The sequence below is a fragment of the Schistocerca americana genome, chromosome 8 (genome assembly GCF_021461395.2).
Source record: "Schistocerca americana isolate TAMUIC-IGC-003095 chromosome 8, iqSchAmer2.1, whole genome shotgun sequence".
In the NCBI taxonomy this organism is placed as follows: domain Eukaryota; kingdom Metazoa; phylum Arthropoda; class Insecta; order Orthoptera; family Acrididae; genus Schistocerca; species Schistocerca americana.
The window spans coordinates 408,576,633-408,594,551 of NC_060126.1; the positions used below are offsets into that span (position 1 = coordinate 408,576,633).

Here is a 17,919-nt window from a genome sequence, read left to right on the forward strand (position 1 = left end):
TAATGGCAGACATTTCTCAGTTCATGTAGAAATTAATAATAGCCAGAGAAATCATGATACATTAAAAAGGAACGTGTGCATTACCATTATTTGCACGGCGATTCTGATGGTGTAATCAGATTTTCAATATCTTTATTAGTTTAAAGTTTAGTATCTGACGATAAATTATACAAGTAACACCTGAACACGAATTTCCAAAACCTAAACGATTCATCCGATTTTGTCGACCGACGTGTCTTTAGAAAGCTATTAGTGTAAACCTAAATTGGTATAAATTACAGGCATGTCACTCGAATAGTACATCAGTTATTGGAGGTCAAAGTGGCTGATTTCTATTAATCATATCACACTGGAAGTAGTCCACAGTTACAAGAACAAACGGTAGCAACATTCTTATAAATATATTTATTCCTCTATTTCTTTGTTTATAACTCATATACCGGGTGATCAAAAACTCAGTATAAATTTGAAAACTTAATAAGCGACGGAATAATGTAGATAGAGAGGTAAAAATTGACACACATGCTTGGAATGACATGGGGTTTTATTAGAACAAAAAAAAAGGTTCACAAAATGTCCGACATATGGCGCTGGACAACAAAACTGCTACCGTGACGGGTGAGAGGCACGCCGATATGTTACAGAATCGCATCATCCCCAGCCTGGCTGATAAACACCTGCTGGAACGTACGATGTTTATGCAGGATGGCGCTCCACCCCATATTGCCAGACGCGTGAAAGATCTCTTGCGCTCGTCGTTTGGCGATGATCGTGTGCTCAGCCGCCACTTTCATCATGTTTGGCCTCCCAGGTCCCCAGACCTCAGTCCGTGCGATTATTGGCTTTGGGGTTACCTGAAGTCGCAAGTGTATCGTGTTCGACCGACATATCTAGGGATGCTGAAAGACAACATCCGACGCCAATGTCTCACCATAACTCCGGACATGCTTTACAGTGCTGTTCACAACATTATTTCTCGACTAGAGCTATTTTTGAGGAATGATAGTGGACATATTGAGAATTTCCTGTGAAGAACATCATCTTTGCTTTGTCTTACTTTGTTATGCTAATTATTGCTATTCTGATCAGATGAAGCGCCATCTGTCGGACATTTTTTGAACTTTTGTATTTTTTCGGTTCTAATGAAACCCCATGTCATTCCAAGCATGTGTGTCAATTTGTATCTCTCTATCTACATTATTCCGTCATTTATTCTGTTTTCAAATTTGTACTGACTTTTTGGTCTTGGTCACCCGGTATAGTATTCATGAGGAAAGCACAGAGACATTAGGCTACTGGCTAACTTCTGTTCTATTCCTTTGATATATGTTTATTTAGTTTGTGTTAGAGCATGTTTATGGTCCAGCTGTAGGAATATTTATTTAATTTCAAGTTATTTATATGTAAATCCAGTATTACGAATGTGTTTCATTATGCTTGTGAGTGTGCGTTGGCTTGGATACGGGGCAGGAGCACTCTAGCCAATCACAGCGATCTTTACTACGGTAGGCGACTACCGAAATCAATGGAGAGACTGGATGGAAGTGGGAAAGGAGCATCGCGTCGCATGGGACACGAGGTCTTGGAAGTGCTTGGGCAGTTTGCGCGTGTTCGCTGGAGATAGAAACAGTTCGTAGTGCCAACTGGTGCACTTGTGAGATTTGCGTGGCTTCTGCAGAGAATACCTAGTATGCATTTAGAAGTGAATATATGTTGTTGCTCATAACTAATTACGTGAACCGGTCGGTGTGGCCGAGCGTTTCTAGGCGCTACAGTCTGGAACCACGTGACCGCTACGGTCGCAGGTTCGAATCCTGCCTCGGGTATGGATGTGTGTGATATCCTTAGGTTAGTTAGTTTTAAGTAGTTCTAAGTTCTAGTGGAGTGATGACCTCAGATGTTAAGTCCAATAGTGCTCAGAGCCATTTGAACCATTTGAATTACGTGAAGTAGGAATCTATTGTTTCCCTATTATTCAACTTATATTTTATTTAGTTGTTGGACCATCGACTACAATATGTGTTTTGCAGTAGTAAATGGTATTCTTACTCCTGCTGTCGTACTCGTCATTTAAAGTCGTTAAGATAGTACCTGCAGATTTTATTTAATTGCAAGCTTTCATTTATAAATGTATATGTTACATTCAAAATTCGCAATTGCCGAGTGATAGGAACCTTCGACCATTCGATTCATGTGCATATTCATATTGTATACTGTAGACTCAGCAGTAATCGGCTTGTAATGCGGCAACTACGTATCCCAGCCCCTAGACAACTAAACCAGCCAAAACTTTTAATATTTCAACTCCGAGTCTGAGGGTACATAGTTGAGGGCCACCATTAATATTTTTTTGAAAACCCGCACTCTCCATCCATTTCTGATCATGTCCTGAGGCTGGAGGTTTGTCTTTCATGCGTGATGCTTTCTCCGGTAACAGTGACACCTTTCAGTAGGATAAATGTATGCGTCACAAGGCCATAATAGTGCTACAACAGATTAGAGGACTTGGCAGTGAGCTCATTTTAATATCTACATCACAAATGCACCCGTTTTGAACTCAATGAAACTCGACTTGGACGATATGAGGTGCCAGCTCCGCGCCCACAAATCTTCCATCTGTTAATTATAGGAATCCCTTGACCTACGCGTAGACAATTACTGCAACAGGCCATCGCAAAACACCAAGAACTTCCCGAAACCATACCACGCATAATTGCGACTGCAAGGCGTTCCAAGGAAGGAACGATACACAGTTGAGCAGGGGGTCTCAATGTTTTGGCTCATCGAGCTCCTCGTCGCTGACTTGAAAGTCCAAGGGATGTCGACCGGCCGCTGTATCATCCTCTGGCAGGCAACGTCCTGTAGATGCGGTACGCAGATTCCTGTGGTCAGCCCACTGCTCTCCCGGTCGCTTTACCGATTTTCTATACCTTGCAGTCGCTAATTCCTCGATCAAGTAGCTCCTCAATTGGCATCACCTCAGTACACCCGATACCAGTCCCCTCACCAAGGAAAAATCCTTGGCGGTATTAGGAACGGAACCCGGGTCCTCCGCATAGCAACTTACTACGCTAATGTGCGTGAAGGACTGTCAGACTGTCGGTAAAAGTATTATTCCGAGTTACAAAATTTAATTTTTTTAATACTTCGCTTCTGATGCAGTAAAACTGTGCGTCACTGTAAAGGGTGTGGCTGTGCTGGGAACACACTATGTGATCTATCCACCCTCAATCCATGTGAGTGGCGCTCTCGTAGTGAGTGCTGCCAACAAAGTAGCGCTTTACTGAAGCGTCGCTGACTAGGGAACACTAGTGAAGTGTCCTACAGCAGCCCATCAGAGGACTGTGAATGGTCACGTGGGGGGATGCGAACGGACTAGCGAGGGCATGCCGGCACCACCGATTCTCAGTCTTGGTAGTCAGCTTGAAACCTTCCCGTCTCCTCTATACCTCTTTTGTTAATGATAACCTTCCCTTTTACAATAACCTATGTAACCTTCCTTTAGGATTTCTATCTATTGCTTAATAATAACAAATGAAATCTTCCCTTTGAAATTTATTCTCGTTCTCTATCTTCGCATACAAATTTAATTGCTGCTTATTTAAAAGTGATTTTCTGATTATTTCGATGAAACATAGAATGTGTCGTCGTCGTGTGGCCCTCAGACGTTATCTGCAATAACCCAAAACTGTTCCTTACCTTTTTTACTGTTACTGGATCGCCGTCTGACTGCTACATCAACCTGCGACATGAATATACTTAATCTGTTTTACTATACTCTATTAGCTGCTGGTGGGCTGTCATAATAAGTAGCTGTATTTATTACCAAAGCTGACGTTATTCTTTAATAGCAAAGCTGACGTTATTCTTTAATTAATTTGACTGAAGTTTCGTAGTTCATAGTTAAATTTTTTCTTGACAACAATAAAATTTTGCGAAGTTTTACGTTGATGGTTTTTGAGATGGATTATAATCAGTAATGCAATATTGCTGGCAAAAATTAATTATATTCTGAATGAAATGATTTTACAAACGTTCAAATGGGACTTACTTTTTACAATAATCTTACAACTAGCAATGCGCAAACATACCTTCAGCAGTCTTCAGTTTCTCAAAAAATTAATTCAGTAATGTTAGTTCCTCTTATGATAATAGCTGATGTCTCTGTACATCCGTTTATAATCTCTTGTAAATCATAGCTGGTGGCTGGCAGGCACACCGCTCCTCTCAACCTCTCACTTCAGACCTGCTACCGACTCGCCTCACATCTCGCTTACTACTGACTTCCTACGAACGCTGAAGTGCTGTCTCTCCTGCCAACAATGCTACCATTACAAAATGTATCAATGCGCGGTCTTTCCCGCTCTTTTCTTAAATTATATCAATTTGCCGTCTCTCTTGTCAACAATACTTTGGTGCAGACATTCCCTGCTACCACAATTATTTCCAACATGACAAATATTAATTATTCCTTCTTAATCCTATTAATAAAATATAAACATCTTTCATAAATTGTGATTTGACAATAGACAATAGAAATATACAGGTCTTACAAGCTCTCGACCCAACCACACGTGCCGTCCTGCTCCTCATTATTCGAGCACCATACCCTTCAGTCTGGCCGTCGATAACCTCCCACAGCCTTACGCCTATACCCTTTAGTCATAGATTACTGGAAATAAACTCCAGTCAGTTTGTTCGGAATATGCCTGGTTCTAATTCATCAGTTCCCTTCCTTTTCCGGAAGCTCACATCCAGTCTTGTAATCACGCCCTCGGCGAATCCTGTGCACTAATCGCCCAGCTACGGAGACGGACTTTTGACTTATCATCGTATATAATTGCAATTTCACTCGATCTTTCACGTGTATTTTACCAGGACGCCACGTTGAGATACTGTCTGACGTCTGGGGTGATGTTTAGTGCTATTTATGTTTAAAATAGTTTTCTTTTTAGGCTAATGTATCAAACCCTGTTATTTGCTTTAATAAGTTAATAACAGCTGCACAACTTGGGTGTGCGCCCGAAAATATCACAGGCTCTCTACTTCACCATGAACAAAAAATCCACATTGAAAATCGTTTGTATAGACACGTTCACTGCTATGTATTCATAACCAGTAGTCAGTGATCCGTTAGAGTAATATTATCTTTGATTTGGAAGTCACTTAATATCTGATATTAGCCAGCCAATCGTAGCGCTTTGAAGCGGAGAATCAGTCAGTTCCTCGAGGCTTGTGGACAAAGGAATACTCTTCGCTTGCGCCCTCTGCAGTGAGGGTGCTCTGCTTTTCTGCTTGCTACGACAAGGACGTGTCCAGCTGTTTAGTACGGACGCTTTGCCTTGTGGTGTTGAAACGAGCGCAGTGAAGCGACTTCGTGCAGAATTGTGGTGAGATGATTTTTGTGTTGCTTTGTCTTTGCTAAATTATACGTTACGTAGTATTACAGATTTATTTACACAAGATACTCCACACTTGTATTCACAACTTGGATGGAACACGTGGCAATCAACAGTCATGTCCTATTCAGTCATCCACGTCTGCAAGTTAATCGCACTGATTTTCTACTCGTTGTGTGATACTAATATGAACATTGGACTATTTTTCTGACTTTTGTAAATACATGATCATGTAAAGTCACGTGGTCCGTCCAAAGGCACTTCTATCTAAGATGTATACATGTCTATTCAGTTTCAATATACTTTGAGACTCTGATGTCATTATTCATCATTCCTATGATCTTTGTCAAATGATCGCATGTGCTCACATAAAAACTTCGTTCGAGAGGGGATTACGTTCAGCTTCATTAGATTTAACTACGAGAGAGAGTAAACTGCCTCCAGAAAAGATCATAGTTTTCTTTTTTGAAACGAACATTTCAAGTAATAAGGTAAGTGGGTGTTGCAGTGGAGCTTGAAGGCACATGTCTGCATTGACAAAGACGTCGGTCTTTAGCTACCATGCGAGCTCATCTCAATTTGTTATGATTTGTAGGATAGCAAGTGCAAGTCCATTTCAATTTCATCAATCACACAAGCAGGGAATGATCCAGTGTGTAACACCTCGGTTCAGTTTACAGTGATAAAAGTTATAGAAAGAATAATTTAAAATTAAGAATAGAATTTTTAAGGGGGAAAATAGTGTAGAATCAGAGTTCGGTAATTGCAGATAAAATTATAGTATATCAGCAAGTAGTTTAACGTCTAAGTACAGCAAAGCCACGGAAGCTCCGTCATGGAGAAGGCAGTGACGTTAAACTCTTGTGATGAAAAACCTATAAAAAGGCCTGATCGTCATTATTGCCGCCTTTTTTCCTTGATTATTCCGTTAAAGGACGGGGAACCCGTGTCAGTCAGCGAGACAATAATTAGATTGGACTTTATCGCGTTAAGATTCACGATAAACTATTAGAATATTACGGAGATTAAAAGTGATGTAGTGTACGATCTCTGACTGTTGGTAGCAACGGAGTATTAAGGGGATTTTAGGACTTTAGTGCTAGATTGGAACTTTACGGACATATAGACGACAGAAACTCAAATTAGCTGCTGATACGAGTGAATTCAGAGGTACCGGTATTCAGACATTAACTGTGGACTTTTGAAAGTGTCGTGTGCCTTTAGTTGCGAATCTGGACGTAGAGCGCGTGCATATCGGCATTTGCGGACTATTTAGATTCCTCCAAGCTAGGAACCTTTTAAATAGGCCATCACCTTGAATATAGAGTGAAAGTGAAATACAAGAGTGTTGTATTTACTTCATTTACCTAGTACTAATCAGTGAAGGTTTTACGGAACCAAAGCTATTCGACAGTAAGTCAGCACCATCTAGCGGAAAGCGTACGCATTAACTAACACGCTAACTGAAGTGAACGTTTACGTGTTTTACGGACTGCTTAATATGAACTTCTGTGACTCTTTGACGACCCCACTCCCTCTGAAAAGTGGCGCAGGCTGTCTTAAAGGGGAGAGTTTTTGGCGGGCGAATTACTAAATAAAAGCGATATTTTACAAGATTCGCAGTAATAGCAAAACACAAGGCCTGTACCTCATAGGAGAGTCGTCGCTGTCACGTCGGGAAGTAAAGCGGGAAAACCTACCGACGATACGTATCTACGAGCAGACGTCGACCTCGAGTACCTAAAAAGGGAACCACAAGAGAGTTGGGGATGCTTCAAGTAACACAGATATAGTGCAGCTACATGAGATCCGTCGTAAAGTTTACTGCTTCAGTTTACAGGGGCTCGAAAAAGGTACGGAAACACCAAGAACGTAACACATTGCCGTGTGTGACAGGGTTTAAGAAAGCCGTTGGCATTCAAAACAACTTCCAGTAGTCTCGGAAGTGATGATCGCAGTTACTGTATGGCTTTCGAGGGAATATTACATCATTCTTCCTGAAAATAGAGGCAAGATCAGGTAACGATGATGGAGGTGGAAGCGATCACGCAGTTTTCTCTCCACAGTAGACCAGAAAGACTCCATAATATTCAGAACTGGTGATTGTGGTGGGCAGGGGAAATGAGGCAATTCATTCTACTGCTCCCACAACCTCTTCCGGACGCTGCGAGCTGTGTGAATAGGGGCCGTGTCGTCTTGGAACACGCCATCACCATTGGGGAACAAACATCGTATCATTGGAATGACCTGGTCAGCCAAAATGGTCACTTATTCCTTGGCAGTAATGCGACCTCGCGAAGTGGCCATGGGACCCATGGATACCACATTGTGGCTGTCCACATCATCAACGAACCACTGCCATATTTCATTCTTGGCACGCAAAATCGACTAGAAGTTGGAGCAGTGTCAAACAAGACGTAACTGACACAAATGACTTTCTGCTATTGCTCCACAGTCCGAGTTTTATGGCTTTTTCTGTTATAAACATTTGCATCACTGATGAATGGTTTTGGAATTCCAGGAAACACTTCACGGCATTCGCTTCAGAACTGCTACAAATTCGTCGGGCAATAGACCTCGTCGCTCGAACTGTCAACACAACTGGCACTGCTAAGAGTATCCTACGACTTCCACATCGCTGGCAACGGGATACACACAATACTGATGACTACTTTTAAGGTCAGAAAAACTTTGAAACACGTATCTATTTTGTACGATCTGTAAATAAATTGTTGCCACTGTTTAAGTTCCAGCCCTAGTATTACATAAATGAAATTCGCTTCCGTTCTTTTTTTTTATTTTTAAGTAACAGTCCTAAGGAGGCATTTGCAATGAGAGCATGTTTGTGCAAACTTGTGACTAAATCCTTCTACCGACTGCATGAAAAATATATCATTTAAAGTGGATTAACCCAATTTGGTACCATATATAGAACACAAACGGGGAAGAAAGATGAAACACTGCAGTCACAAACTGCGAAGTATGACCAAACAAAAATTTCATTAGAAAGTGCCTCAGTCTGCAAATCCGTTTATTTATTTTCAAGGCGTCCTTTGCGGCCACCTCTTTTCACAACTTTTCAAATAAACAAGCCCGAAATGTGTCACCAGTTCAGCAACTGTTTCAAAAGTCTTAATTTAATTTGAGACTAGCATCTCAATTTATTCATAATGACCCAGCTTAGGATCTTGTGATACGTTTGTCACAGGAGCCAACTCATTAATGTTTTAGGTAATTCGTTTCGACTTCTGTGGCGCACGACACGGACGAGGCCAGTCACCGCCTTTCATGTTAACGTTTGTAATTACCTTAATGGACAGCGCCAAGCACACTTCTTTATTTATTTTCTTGTTACACTTACATTCCGTCGCCCTACTGAAGTTGGGATTAAGAGGTGCTGCTTATTATTCTGAGAGATGCAAGATATTCTCCGGAAGTTAGAGCTCCTTATAAATTGTAACACAGGGAGCTTCATTGTTTACATTGTCGCTAGTAAAAGGGTTTACGTTATTGGAACGAGTACGTATCATGGTAAATTTAATAAAAGTACGTTCCCTGAGGAATAACGGAGATGGACGTTAATAATTGGGGCAGTGGCTTCGAAAGAAATATTTATGAGATGGATGGGTAGTATTCAGATCCTAGTTATTCCTAAGCAGAATTACTGTGACTCTTGTAGATGGACGGTAGGCCATTTCGTCAACGTTTCAGTATATCCGGGCGCCTGTCAGACAATATGCCAAAATTAACAACCACTAAAACCATGACATGGAATGAATCCGGAAACTCAGTTCTCAAGATCAACATCAGAGAACTTTGCCTCAGCGGTGTATGGCCGCTGACAGACTGGAAGCTCTTTCGCGCTTACAGTGTCTTAATCTGGATTCTGGGCCTGGAGAATTTCGTGGAAGCTATGGTGGGGATATACCTGAGCCATGGGAACTTGGAAGAGATAACACTGGTGCTGCCCAACACGTTCACCACGGCCGGCGGCGTCTTCAAAATGGCCTTCTTCCTCAGGGACCCCTACAGTTACAACGTCCTGGTCCGCCTCATGGACGAAGTCCTGTCAGGCTCCAGCCAGTTTAGCAGGGACAACCAGCAGATGATGTCAGTCGCGAAGGAGGCGCGCCGGACCGCACAACGCCTGTCAGCCTTCATTTATGCTTTTGTCAGCACGCAGATAATCATTTGGTTTCCCATGCCGCTGATCGCGTATGCTGGGGAAGGGAAACTGCCATTCATACAGCACCCGTGGATCAACTCGACGACTTTTCCGGCCTACGACACAATGTACGCACTGCAGTGCCTGTCTTCTGGGTTCCACATCTTCATTAGTCTCGGAATGGACTGCTTCTTCGCCGTGGTGATGATCCATACGACAGCCTGCTTGAGAATACTGTCTTTGCGACTTACTGCCCTGCGGTCGGACATCGTCCCAAGTAGCGATGGCTCGGCCACGGGCATGTGTTATGGAAGTCGAGAACCAGTGGCATGTGATGAGATGTACAAGAAATTGCGAGCCTGTATATGCAGCCACCAGAAGATTATTGGGTGAGTGGCGTCTCCTGTGGTGTTAGCAAACTCGGGATCTTCAGAAACAATGTTTGTGCTGCGCAAGCGAGAAGACAGTCAGTAGGAGATAACAACCGTTTAATCCCTTGCAGTTTCACTTAGGAGTGGCTACCACAAGGACAGCTTTTAGTGTGTCATCTCTGTAAGCCACCAACGTCATTGCACCAGATGAATGCGAAAAGAAGTACTGAGTTGTATTGGAACATAGAGTGCCGGAATTTAACGAGCAGAGTTACCCACAATGCATAACAGTTTACATATGTCACTTCCACTCGAGTTCCTTATAGATTTCTGAGATAATTCGCCCTGATTCACTAAATACGTAACGAATATGCGGCTTGGTGAGAGCAGATCGAGGAAAACTGTTCAGCAAATACACAAACAAGACTTTTTTCCGGGAAACTCTTACAAGGATTAATTTCGTACAGAAAAGACCATATTGTTTCTGAAATCCGTTTGCTGCTCAAAAGATGTTGTGTGCTTTAGTCTGTTTACGACTGTTATATTTTATGTCACATATGTGGTTCCTTCTGTCTCATCTTTTTAGGTTGAAAAACAGTTCAATTATATATTTGCAGCCCCCTAGCGATATTTTCAAGCTCCCCGCCACACTTTGCCCTCCTTGTATTTTCATCGCGTTTTCAGGCTTAATCAACGTTTTCGCCATGTCATTCATCCATACATTTTATTTTGACGTATCTTACTTAGTCATAAGTGTTTTTGCCGTGAATATGTCTTTAAGGGAGCCAGGTATCATGGCCGCCGCGAGGAGAGTAACAAGCTCGCAGGAGAGGCGAATCGGGTTCACGCATTACTTCTAAAGCCCACATCCTGCGCTTTGTACAGATTTGCTTGCTGTGCTCTAAATGCATGCTCACCTTATGTTACAGATTTTTCTTGCGAATTTCTCTATGACTTCTTTGAAATCTCAGCATTCAACCAGCTCATGTTTAGTCGACACCGTTGCCAGCACGTACAGTCGCACCTGGCGCATTGTTGGCCTCAGGTACGTTTTAAACAGTTTCAACTTCGAAAAAATACTTTCTCCACTTGCCACTGTCACCTGTTGTACTAGCAGAATTGTTAAGGCTACAATTACCTTTGGCACAAAACCATACTCTTGTATGAGTTTCAAAGATTCAATTGGGGTGCTACCAGGATTTACCAGCGTTGAGACCAATCTAATTTAATCATTAAAATCGAAAACATTGATGTCCTTTGCCTGTTCATCACTAACGCTGTCACACAGTTTGGGAATCTTGTCACAACGCCAGGGGACATGTCTCTAATTTGACTAATGTCATTCAAAAAATGAAAACGCTCACTATGACTTTTCAGTTGTTGAAATGTATCCCTGAGAGCACATAGTATGACTTCCGTTACTTTAAAGAAAAAATCTATTTTTACTGCGTTTCTGTATCTTTAATTTTGCGCCCTCGTACTGGAATAATTTCTTCTTCCGTCTCTTTGTACCTGTATTATACCACTTATGATCAGGTTCTCTATATCGTTTTGGGTTGGCCGTTTCTTAAGTTATATTCGAATTTGAGTCCTCCCTGAAGTTTGTGAAATACTCTGTTGTCTTTTCGAGTAAGTCGATAGCGTTCGATATATCTTTGGCAATAATTCGAGGTTTTTTGCCGACAACCTTAATATAGAGTAATATATCACACCATACCACAACTGTGTAAACGGACGTGAAATCAGACATATGAACTGCCAAACCGCCAGCCCCATATTCAACAATTTTGTCCGTATTTTCGCCATTGCTTATTTCAAAAGTGGTTCAAATGGCTCTGAGCACTATGGGACTTAACATCTAAGATCATCAGTCCCCTAGACTTGGAACTACTGCCACCTAACTAACCTAAGGACGTCACACGCATCCAAGCCTGAGGCAGGATTCGAACCTGCGACCGTAGCAGCAGCGCGGTTTCGGACTGAAGCGCATAGAACCGCTCGGCCACAACGACCGTCTTTGCTTATTTCAACTAATGCATCATAGACCTCTCTACGTTATACTTAACAAGAGCAATTCAGTCAGTTGTACTCTTCCATCTTGTTGTACTCACTGGCTTCTGTGGGTTAGGACAAATATAGGACCATTAAAGACAGCCTAGCGCTGCGAAGACGCAGAACATAAGTCATAATTTTTTTCGCAACAGACAAATATTAGCAACTGCTTATTCTGTTGCCTTTGGAGCATCGTTCACAAGCAGATTTAGCGAGTGACTACGACAGGGATATAAAATGCCTTAGTACAGAAAAAGAGGGGAAGCACCATGAATGAATTATCCGAATCGGAAATCGGTGGATATGATGTACATGTGTCTACAAATAGAGTTTCAGAAAAACTTGATGATAACACGTTGGTCCACCTCAGGCCCTTATTCAAGCAGTTATTCGGCTTGGCAGTGATTGATGGAGCTTTTGTATGTCCTTCTGAGGGATATCGTGCTAAATTCTGTCCAAATGGCACTTTAGATCGTCAAACTCACAAGCTGGTTGGAGGTTCCTGCCCGTAATGCCACAAAAGCTATCGTCTGGGAGAGCTCCGGCGATCTTGCTGGTCAAGGTAGGATTTGGCAGTGACGAAGACAAGCAGTAGAAACTCTCGCCCAACAAAACGAGGAGCAGAATATCGTCGAGGTAGCGGTATGCTGTAAGGGTGCTGTAGATGATATCCAAAGAGGTCCTGCTATCAAATGAAAATATGGCACCCCAGACCATCAGTCCTGATCATTGGGCCATACGGCGGGCGACAGTCAGTTGCCGTCTGGGGCTTCTCCAGCGGGCTTCTTCGCAGGTCATCGGGGTTTAGTTCGAGGCGGAACTCACCACTGTAGACAATTGTACTACGTTCGAAGAGATTTGTGGCCAAATGTGCCCGACACCAATGCAAATGAGTTTGTTGATATCGGAGGTCAATGCCAGTAGGCGGAAGGGGCGCTGTGAGGTCACGGCCGTTTCTATGAGCCGCCTGTTAATGGCCCTCGTGACTAACGAAGCCCAGTTGCACCGGCTGGGTCGATGATTCTGAGTGCCTTTCAGACGATTTCTCGGTCCTCGTGTCCTGTCGTCTCTTTATGTCAACCGATTCCCTCTTGAAGCTGTTTCCGGTGATGATTTACCCACTCCTCCCAACATCGTCGAATAGTGGCATTGCTCCTATTCAGATGTCGAGCTATTCGCCGATTACTCCAATCTATTTCTCTGAGCGCAGCTACACTATCTCTCTCAAGTACTGACACCCATGTATGTTACTGACGCGCCTGCTGTCTGCAAGGCTTAGTTACTATCCAGTTCACGAAGATAATTTTTCCTGGTATCGACATGTCCTCTGTTTACTATCCTTGACAGCTGCATGGTGAAGTTGCACTGCATCATCACACATTCCTCCATTGGCCGCCAAAGTTTACAGTTATGCATCTTACGGCGATACCTTTATTTTGCGATTAATTTGAATAACTCCTTCATGATGCGTCTTTTTTCTGTCTTAGAGTGTTTTTTACATTTAAAAATGCGCTTCTGCACTCCTATGCTCTTGTTTTCCAGATTAGACCCGTTATCATAGCCTTGCTCCCTCATGTCGTCTAAAATTATTTTCATTTCCTCTAACTTTTTTTTAGGCTATCTCTCTAAGTCCCAAAGCAGATTATCTCTTACAGCTACAAAATCAGTAAAAAAGAAGTGTGTAAATCACCATTACCTTATTTAGTGCATTTGTAGCACATAAAGGAAAAACAGCTATCTTTGGATATCGACAATACGTGCTTTCCGACATACCACGACCAACATATTAGGTTCGAAAACAAGCACTTTTGAAAGTACTTTCATTTATGGTACAGAAAAGTAACAGTTAATTACTCAATAAGGGAAAACTAAAAAGAAAAAAAAACTTGAGACACAGCCGAGAAAAATAATTTAGCGGAGCGTGACTAGAAGAGTGATATGAAAGGCAGATTCAGAGTGGACGGAGTAGTGGATGAAGGATGCACGCATCTTACCACTTGTAAGCGGTGCTTAATCACAGTGTTTGGATTCAGAAGACTATTGCATTTGACGGGCAGCTCACATTTCACTTACTCTTTATTTATTATTACGAAATGTTTTTCTCAGTGACAGTGCTACATAAGGTGAAGGTTCCTGTATAGGAACCGTTAGGCCTTCATATGCTGAAATTTTTTTGTTCTCTTTTATGAAGTTTTTCGTTTCTGTCGGGACTTTCAAGCAGACATAGGTATCTTTCGAGTTTGTGTAGGCACTGTAATTAAATCGAGCCACTATTAGGTTTTGCTACTTTTAAAGTCGCAAGCCAGGTCACCAAGTCAAGCGCTTCATTTCTCATCTGCTTCAATATACCGTAGATAATTTCCAGTAAGATACCAGATCTTATGACTGCTTTGCATTTATTTCTTACACTTCTTCGTTTATACAAAACTTTCATTGCATTAATTCGTCCCTTTGCAAATATCTTAAAATTTGACATTTTGCCACCCCAAAAACCCTGCCGCCCTATGCTGTGGCACGGCTCCTCCCCCTATGGTCTGCCCTGTTTATTTCACTAATACGTGTTTATTTCAAACCGGTTTTGGGCTTATTGAGTCACTGGCAGGGAAACAATTGCCTAGAATCAATAAGAGACACTAGTGTGTAGGAAATCGAACATTTAAAACGAAGTTATCATTAAAACATACAGAGTCTACGTTGTGACACTAGGTCAGAAATGTCAAATCGACTGCTCTTCAATTGCCTCATGCAACAAGCATGTTAAACTCCAGCGTTAAATTACAATTTACATCATCGATGGTATCGAACACAGTAACTAAATATATCACACAATATTGAAGTATACAAGTTGTGTGATTATAATACTAAAGATTGTGAGGAGGAACAAAATAAAATGTATGACAATTGTATTTATCTACGACGATATGAAGATGGTCCGCCCTCGTGGTCTCGCGGTAGCGTTCTCGCTTCCCGAGCACGAGGTCCCGGGTTCGTTTCCCGGCGGGGTCAGGGATTTTTCTTGCCTCGGGATGACTGGGTGTTTTTGTGTCGTCTTCATCATCATCACTCATGCCCATTACGGTCGAAGGAAGGCAACGGCAAACCACCTCCATTAGGACCTTGCCTAGTGAAGCGGTGCGGGTCTCCCGCATCGTTCCCCTACGCTCTGTAAAGAAGCATGGGACTTCATTTTTTTCATTTTCATATGAAGATGAATGTGATAATTAGGACTGAGGTCTGGTCATTGAGAACGAGGTTGGCCGTTTTGGGCTAAATGCTGATTTACCTCTAGAGATTGTAATAGATTAAGGTTTTTCCCTGTGATGCCTTTGAATCTACGAACTTCCTTCGGCTCATGTTCAGTAAAAATGAAATCTGATTCATGTAATCTTCAGCTATGTTCATAGCTGTCACTCTCACTGCTCCAGCCCGTCCTGTTTGATCAGTATGTAATTTGTTAAACTCAATATCAGTGATTTCGTCAACACCACTATTACTTAGAAAATTTGTTTTATCCATAATGTTGTGTAAGATGTAAACTGTGATTCCCCTTACATCAATGAAATTTTACACCTGCAAAATTTGAGAGTTTTGGCTACTTTGTTGGATAAATTTTCTAAATATGGGATACTATACCAGTGGATTTTAGTTATGATTGTTTGTGCAGAGCGGGAATAAAGATAGGGCGAGATCTTCATTTCTGTACTTTCACGACCTGCTGACAGTGTTTTGAACAAGTGTTGAGCATTGGGTAAAAACGTTTTGACTACACAAGAGTGTCTCTTCTGCAATAGGTATCAGATGACTTCAGGTATTATCTGTCAGATCATTTAGACGAGGTAGTCTTTTTCTTCAACCTACGATCGGTCGCGAAATTAAAACCACACTGAAAATCCAGTGAAGCTTTATGCATATGTGGTACACAGTGCCTCTGGTGTCCCCATCAATCGCGTGATGCAGCACTTTCCGCTTCTGTGCGTGCAGTGAGCACGTAGAGATGCCTAGAAAATAGTGTACCCCTCCAAATGTGAAGCGTTGCTCGCGGGTTTCTTCTGCTTTCATTCACCCCACATAATGTAACTGCTTTGCGTTTCTTTCTTCACGACAATACCCCACCGTACACCGCAGGTGCAACGATGACGCTGCTGCAGTGTTTTCAGTGGAATGTGTTTAATTACACAACGCACAGACCGGACTTGGCTCCCCCTGATTTTCATCTCTTTGCTCACATGAACCGTTGGCTGTTAGGACATCATTTTGGCTCATAAAAATAGTTGGAGACCAGCTTTGGAAATAGGACGCAGTCACACCCTCTATGATGAGAGTATTAGAAATTTGGTACCACGCCATGACAAATGTCAAAGTCAAAGTGGCATTTATGTAGAGAAGTAACTGGAAATTATAGCTAATTGTTGAAAATAAATTTTTTACTTTGGTTTCTATTTACCGATAGAATGGATGTTGAAAAAAGAGAAACAGCCCTCGTATATACCGTGGAAACTAACGGTATTATCACACTTATGTGAGGTTTACTGGATACTACATTTACCTTTAATGATATTTCCCCTCGTAAAAAACGACACAATGGGTTCTGTTTATTAGTAAGTGTGCAATCGAATCGCAATTTCATTCTGATACTCCGTGATCCGTGGAGGCTCGGGTTTGATCTATCGAACGTACCGCGTATAATATTATCACTGTATCGCGGAGGAAAGAGAGAAGTGGCGCCCCCTCGTGGGGGAAGTCGGCGAGGCACCTGTGACAGCGGAGTGGTTGGATTTTGGAGGGCGAGCAGAAATAGTGAGACAGGCAGGAGTGCGCGGAGCGTGAAGCCGTGTCTGCCGACGGCGTGTGTGGTGGCAAGAGGAAAGTTTGCCACGTTACCTAATTGTGTTTGGGTGTTTGTGGCGGACTTGGTGGGTAGAGGCCCGATGCTGTCGGGAACATGCTGCTTCCTTGTTTCTGATGGATTTACCGTTTGCTTCTAGTGACTACATTCTCGTCTATATGGCTCTGTGACTGATGTGATGCCATTGCGAGCACAGTTGGTTTGGATACAAGCAGCATTTTGTTCTCAGTGTCCATCGTTCTGGCGATTACTGAGTGTGCTTGCCGTTGTGGTGTATTTACCGAGCAGTGTGCTTTGGACGCTCGACCTTACTATTAGGAGTCCAATGCGTAAGGTCGCGTTTATCCTGTGAGGACTTGTGTTCTGCATTTAAAAACTTCGTTGTTGTCAGTCACTGAATTGCTCAAATGCATTCATACTTCTCTGCTTAAGTGTCATTGTTTTACGCCTCTCTGAATGGGATAATGATAAAGGGCCTTACTATTACTGACCTTCTTGTGTGCCACTGACTTGGTTGTGTTTCAGCTACGTAATTTGTGCGTTTATTGTAACGAACCGATGTCTGTTTCTGATTAATGTTTCCCTGTGACATTGAGTGTTAATCTTGTAACGAACACGGTTTTAGATATTTTAATCAGTGTGTTGCAGGACATATCCTATTTGTGCCTCGCAAGTGGAGAGCGGAGGCGGTTTATTGGCCAGTCATCCGGAGATTTAGAAGTTGTATGTTGTGTTAAGTTAATACTCTTTATTTTAAGCGTAGTGTGCTCATGCACAGGAAGTTTGTGGTTTTGCGCAGATTGCGTGGTATGTTTAGATGACTCTGAATTCACTGTGTTAAGTGGTGTCCTCTGAGGTGCTGGAAGTAGTGGATAGACAGCTGTTTTGAGCACGGTGTATATGCAAATAATTTATGTCCTTATTACGTAGGTGAGTTGCTTGCCCTTTGTGTCACAGGTGGTGATAATTTCATTAATTTAGCCACCGGTCTTCGCACAGGCTGCGGGAGGAGCCGACCCACTGTGGCAAGCAGTTACGTAGTCGCTCCCGCCCACCGTAGCGGGCGTTGTTTACTAGCCCGACGCT

The 17,919-nt window shown here is 42.4% G+C and overlaps 1 protein-coding gene across 1 annotated transcript in view; it reads left to right on the forward strand.

Moving 5' to 3' along the window:
• LOC124545890 (odorant receptor Or2-like) overlaps window positions 1-17,919 on the forward strand; it is a 133,002-nt gene that overhangs the window by 72,072 nt on the left and 43,011 nt on the right. Inside the window, exon 2 of the mRNA XM_047124849.1 lies at window positions 9,270-9,953. Within this exon, the coding sequence (XP_046980805.1) occupies window positions 9,270-9,953 (684 nt within the window). The remainder of the gene's footprint in view (window positions 1-9,269; window positions 9,954-17,919) is intronic.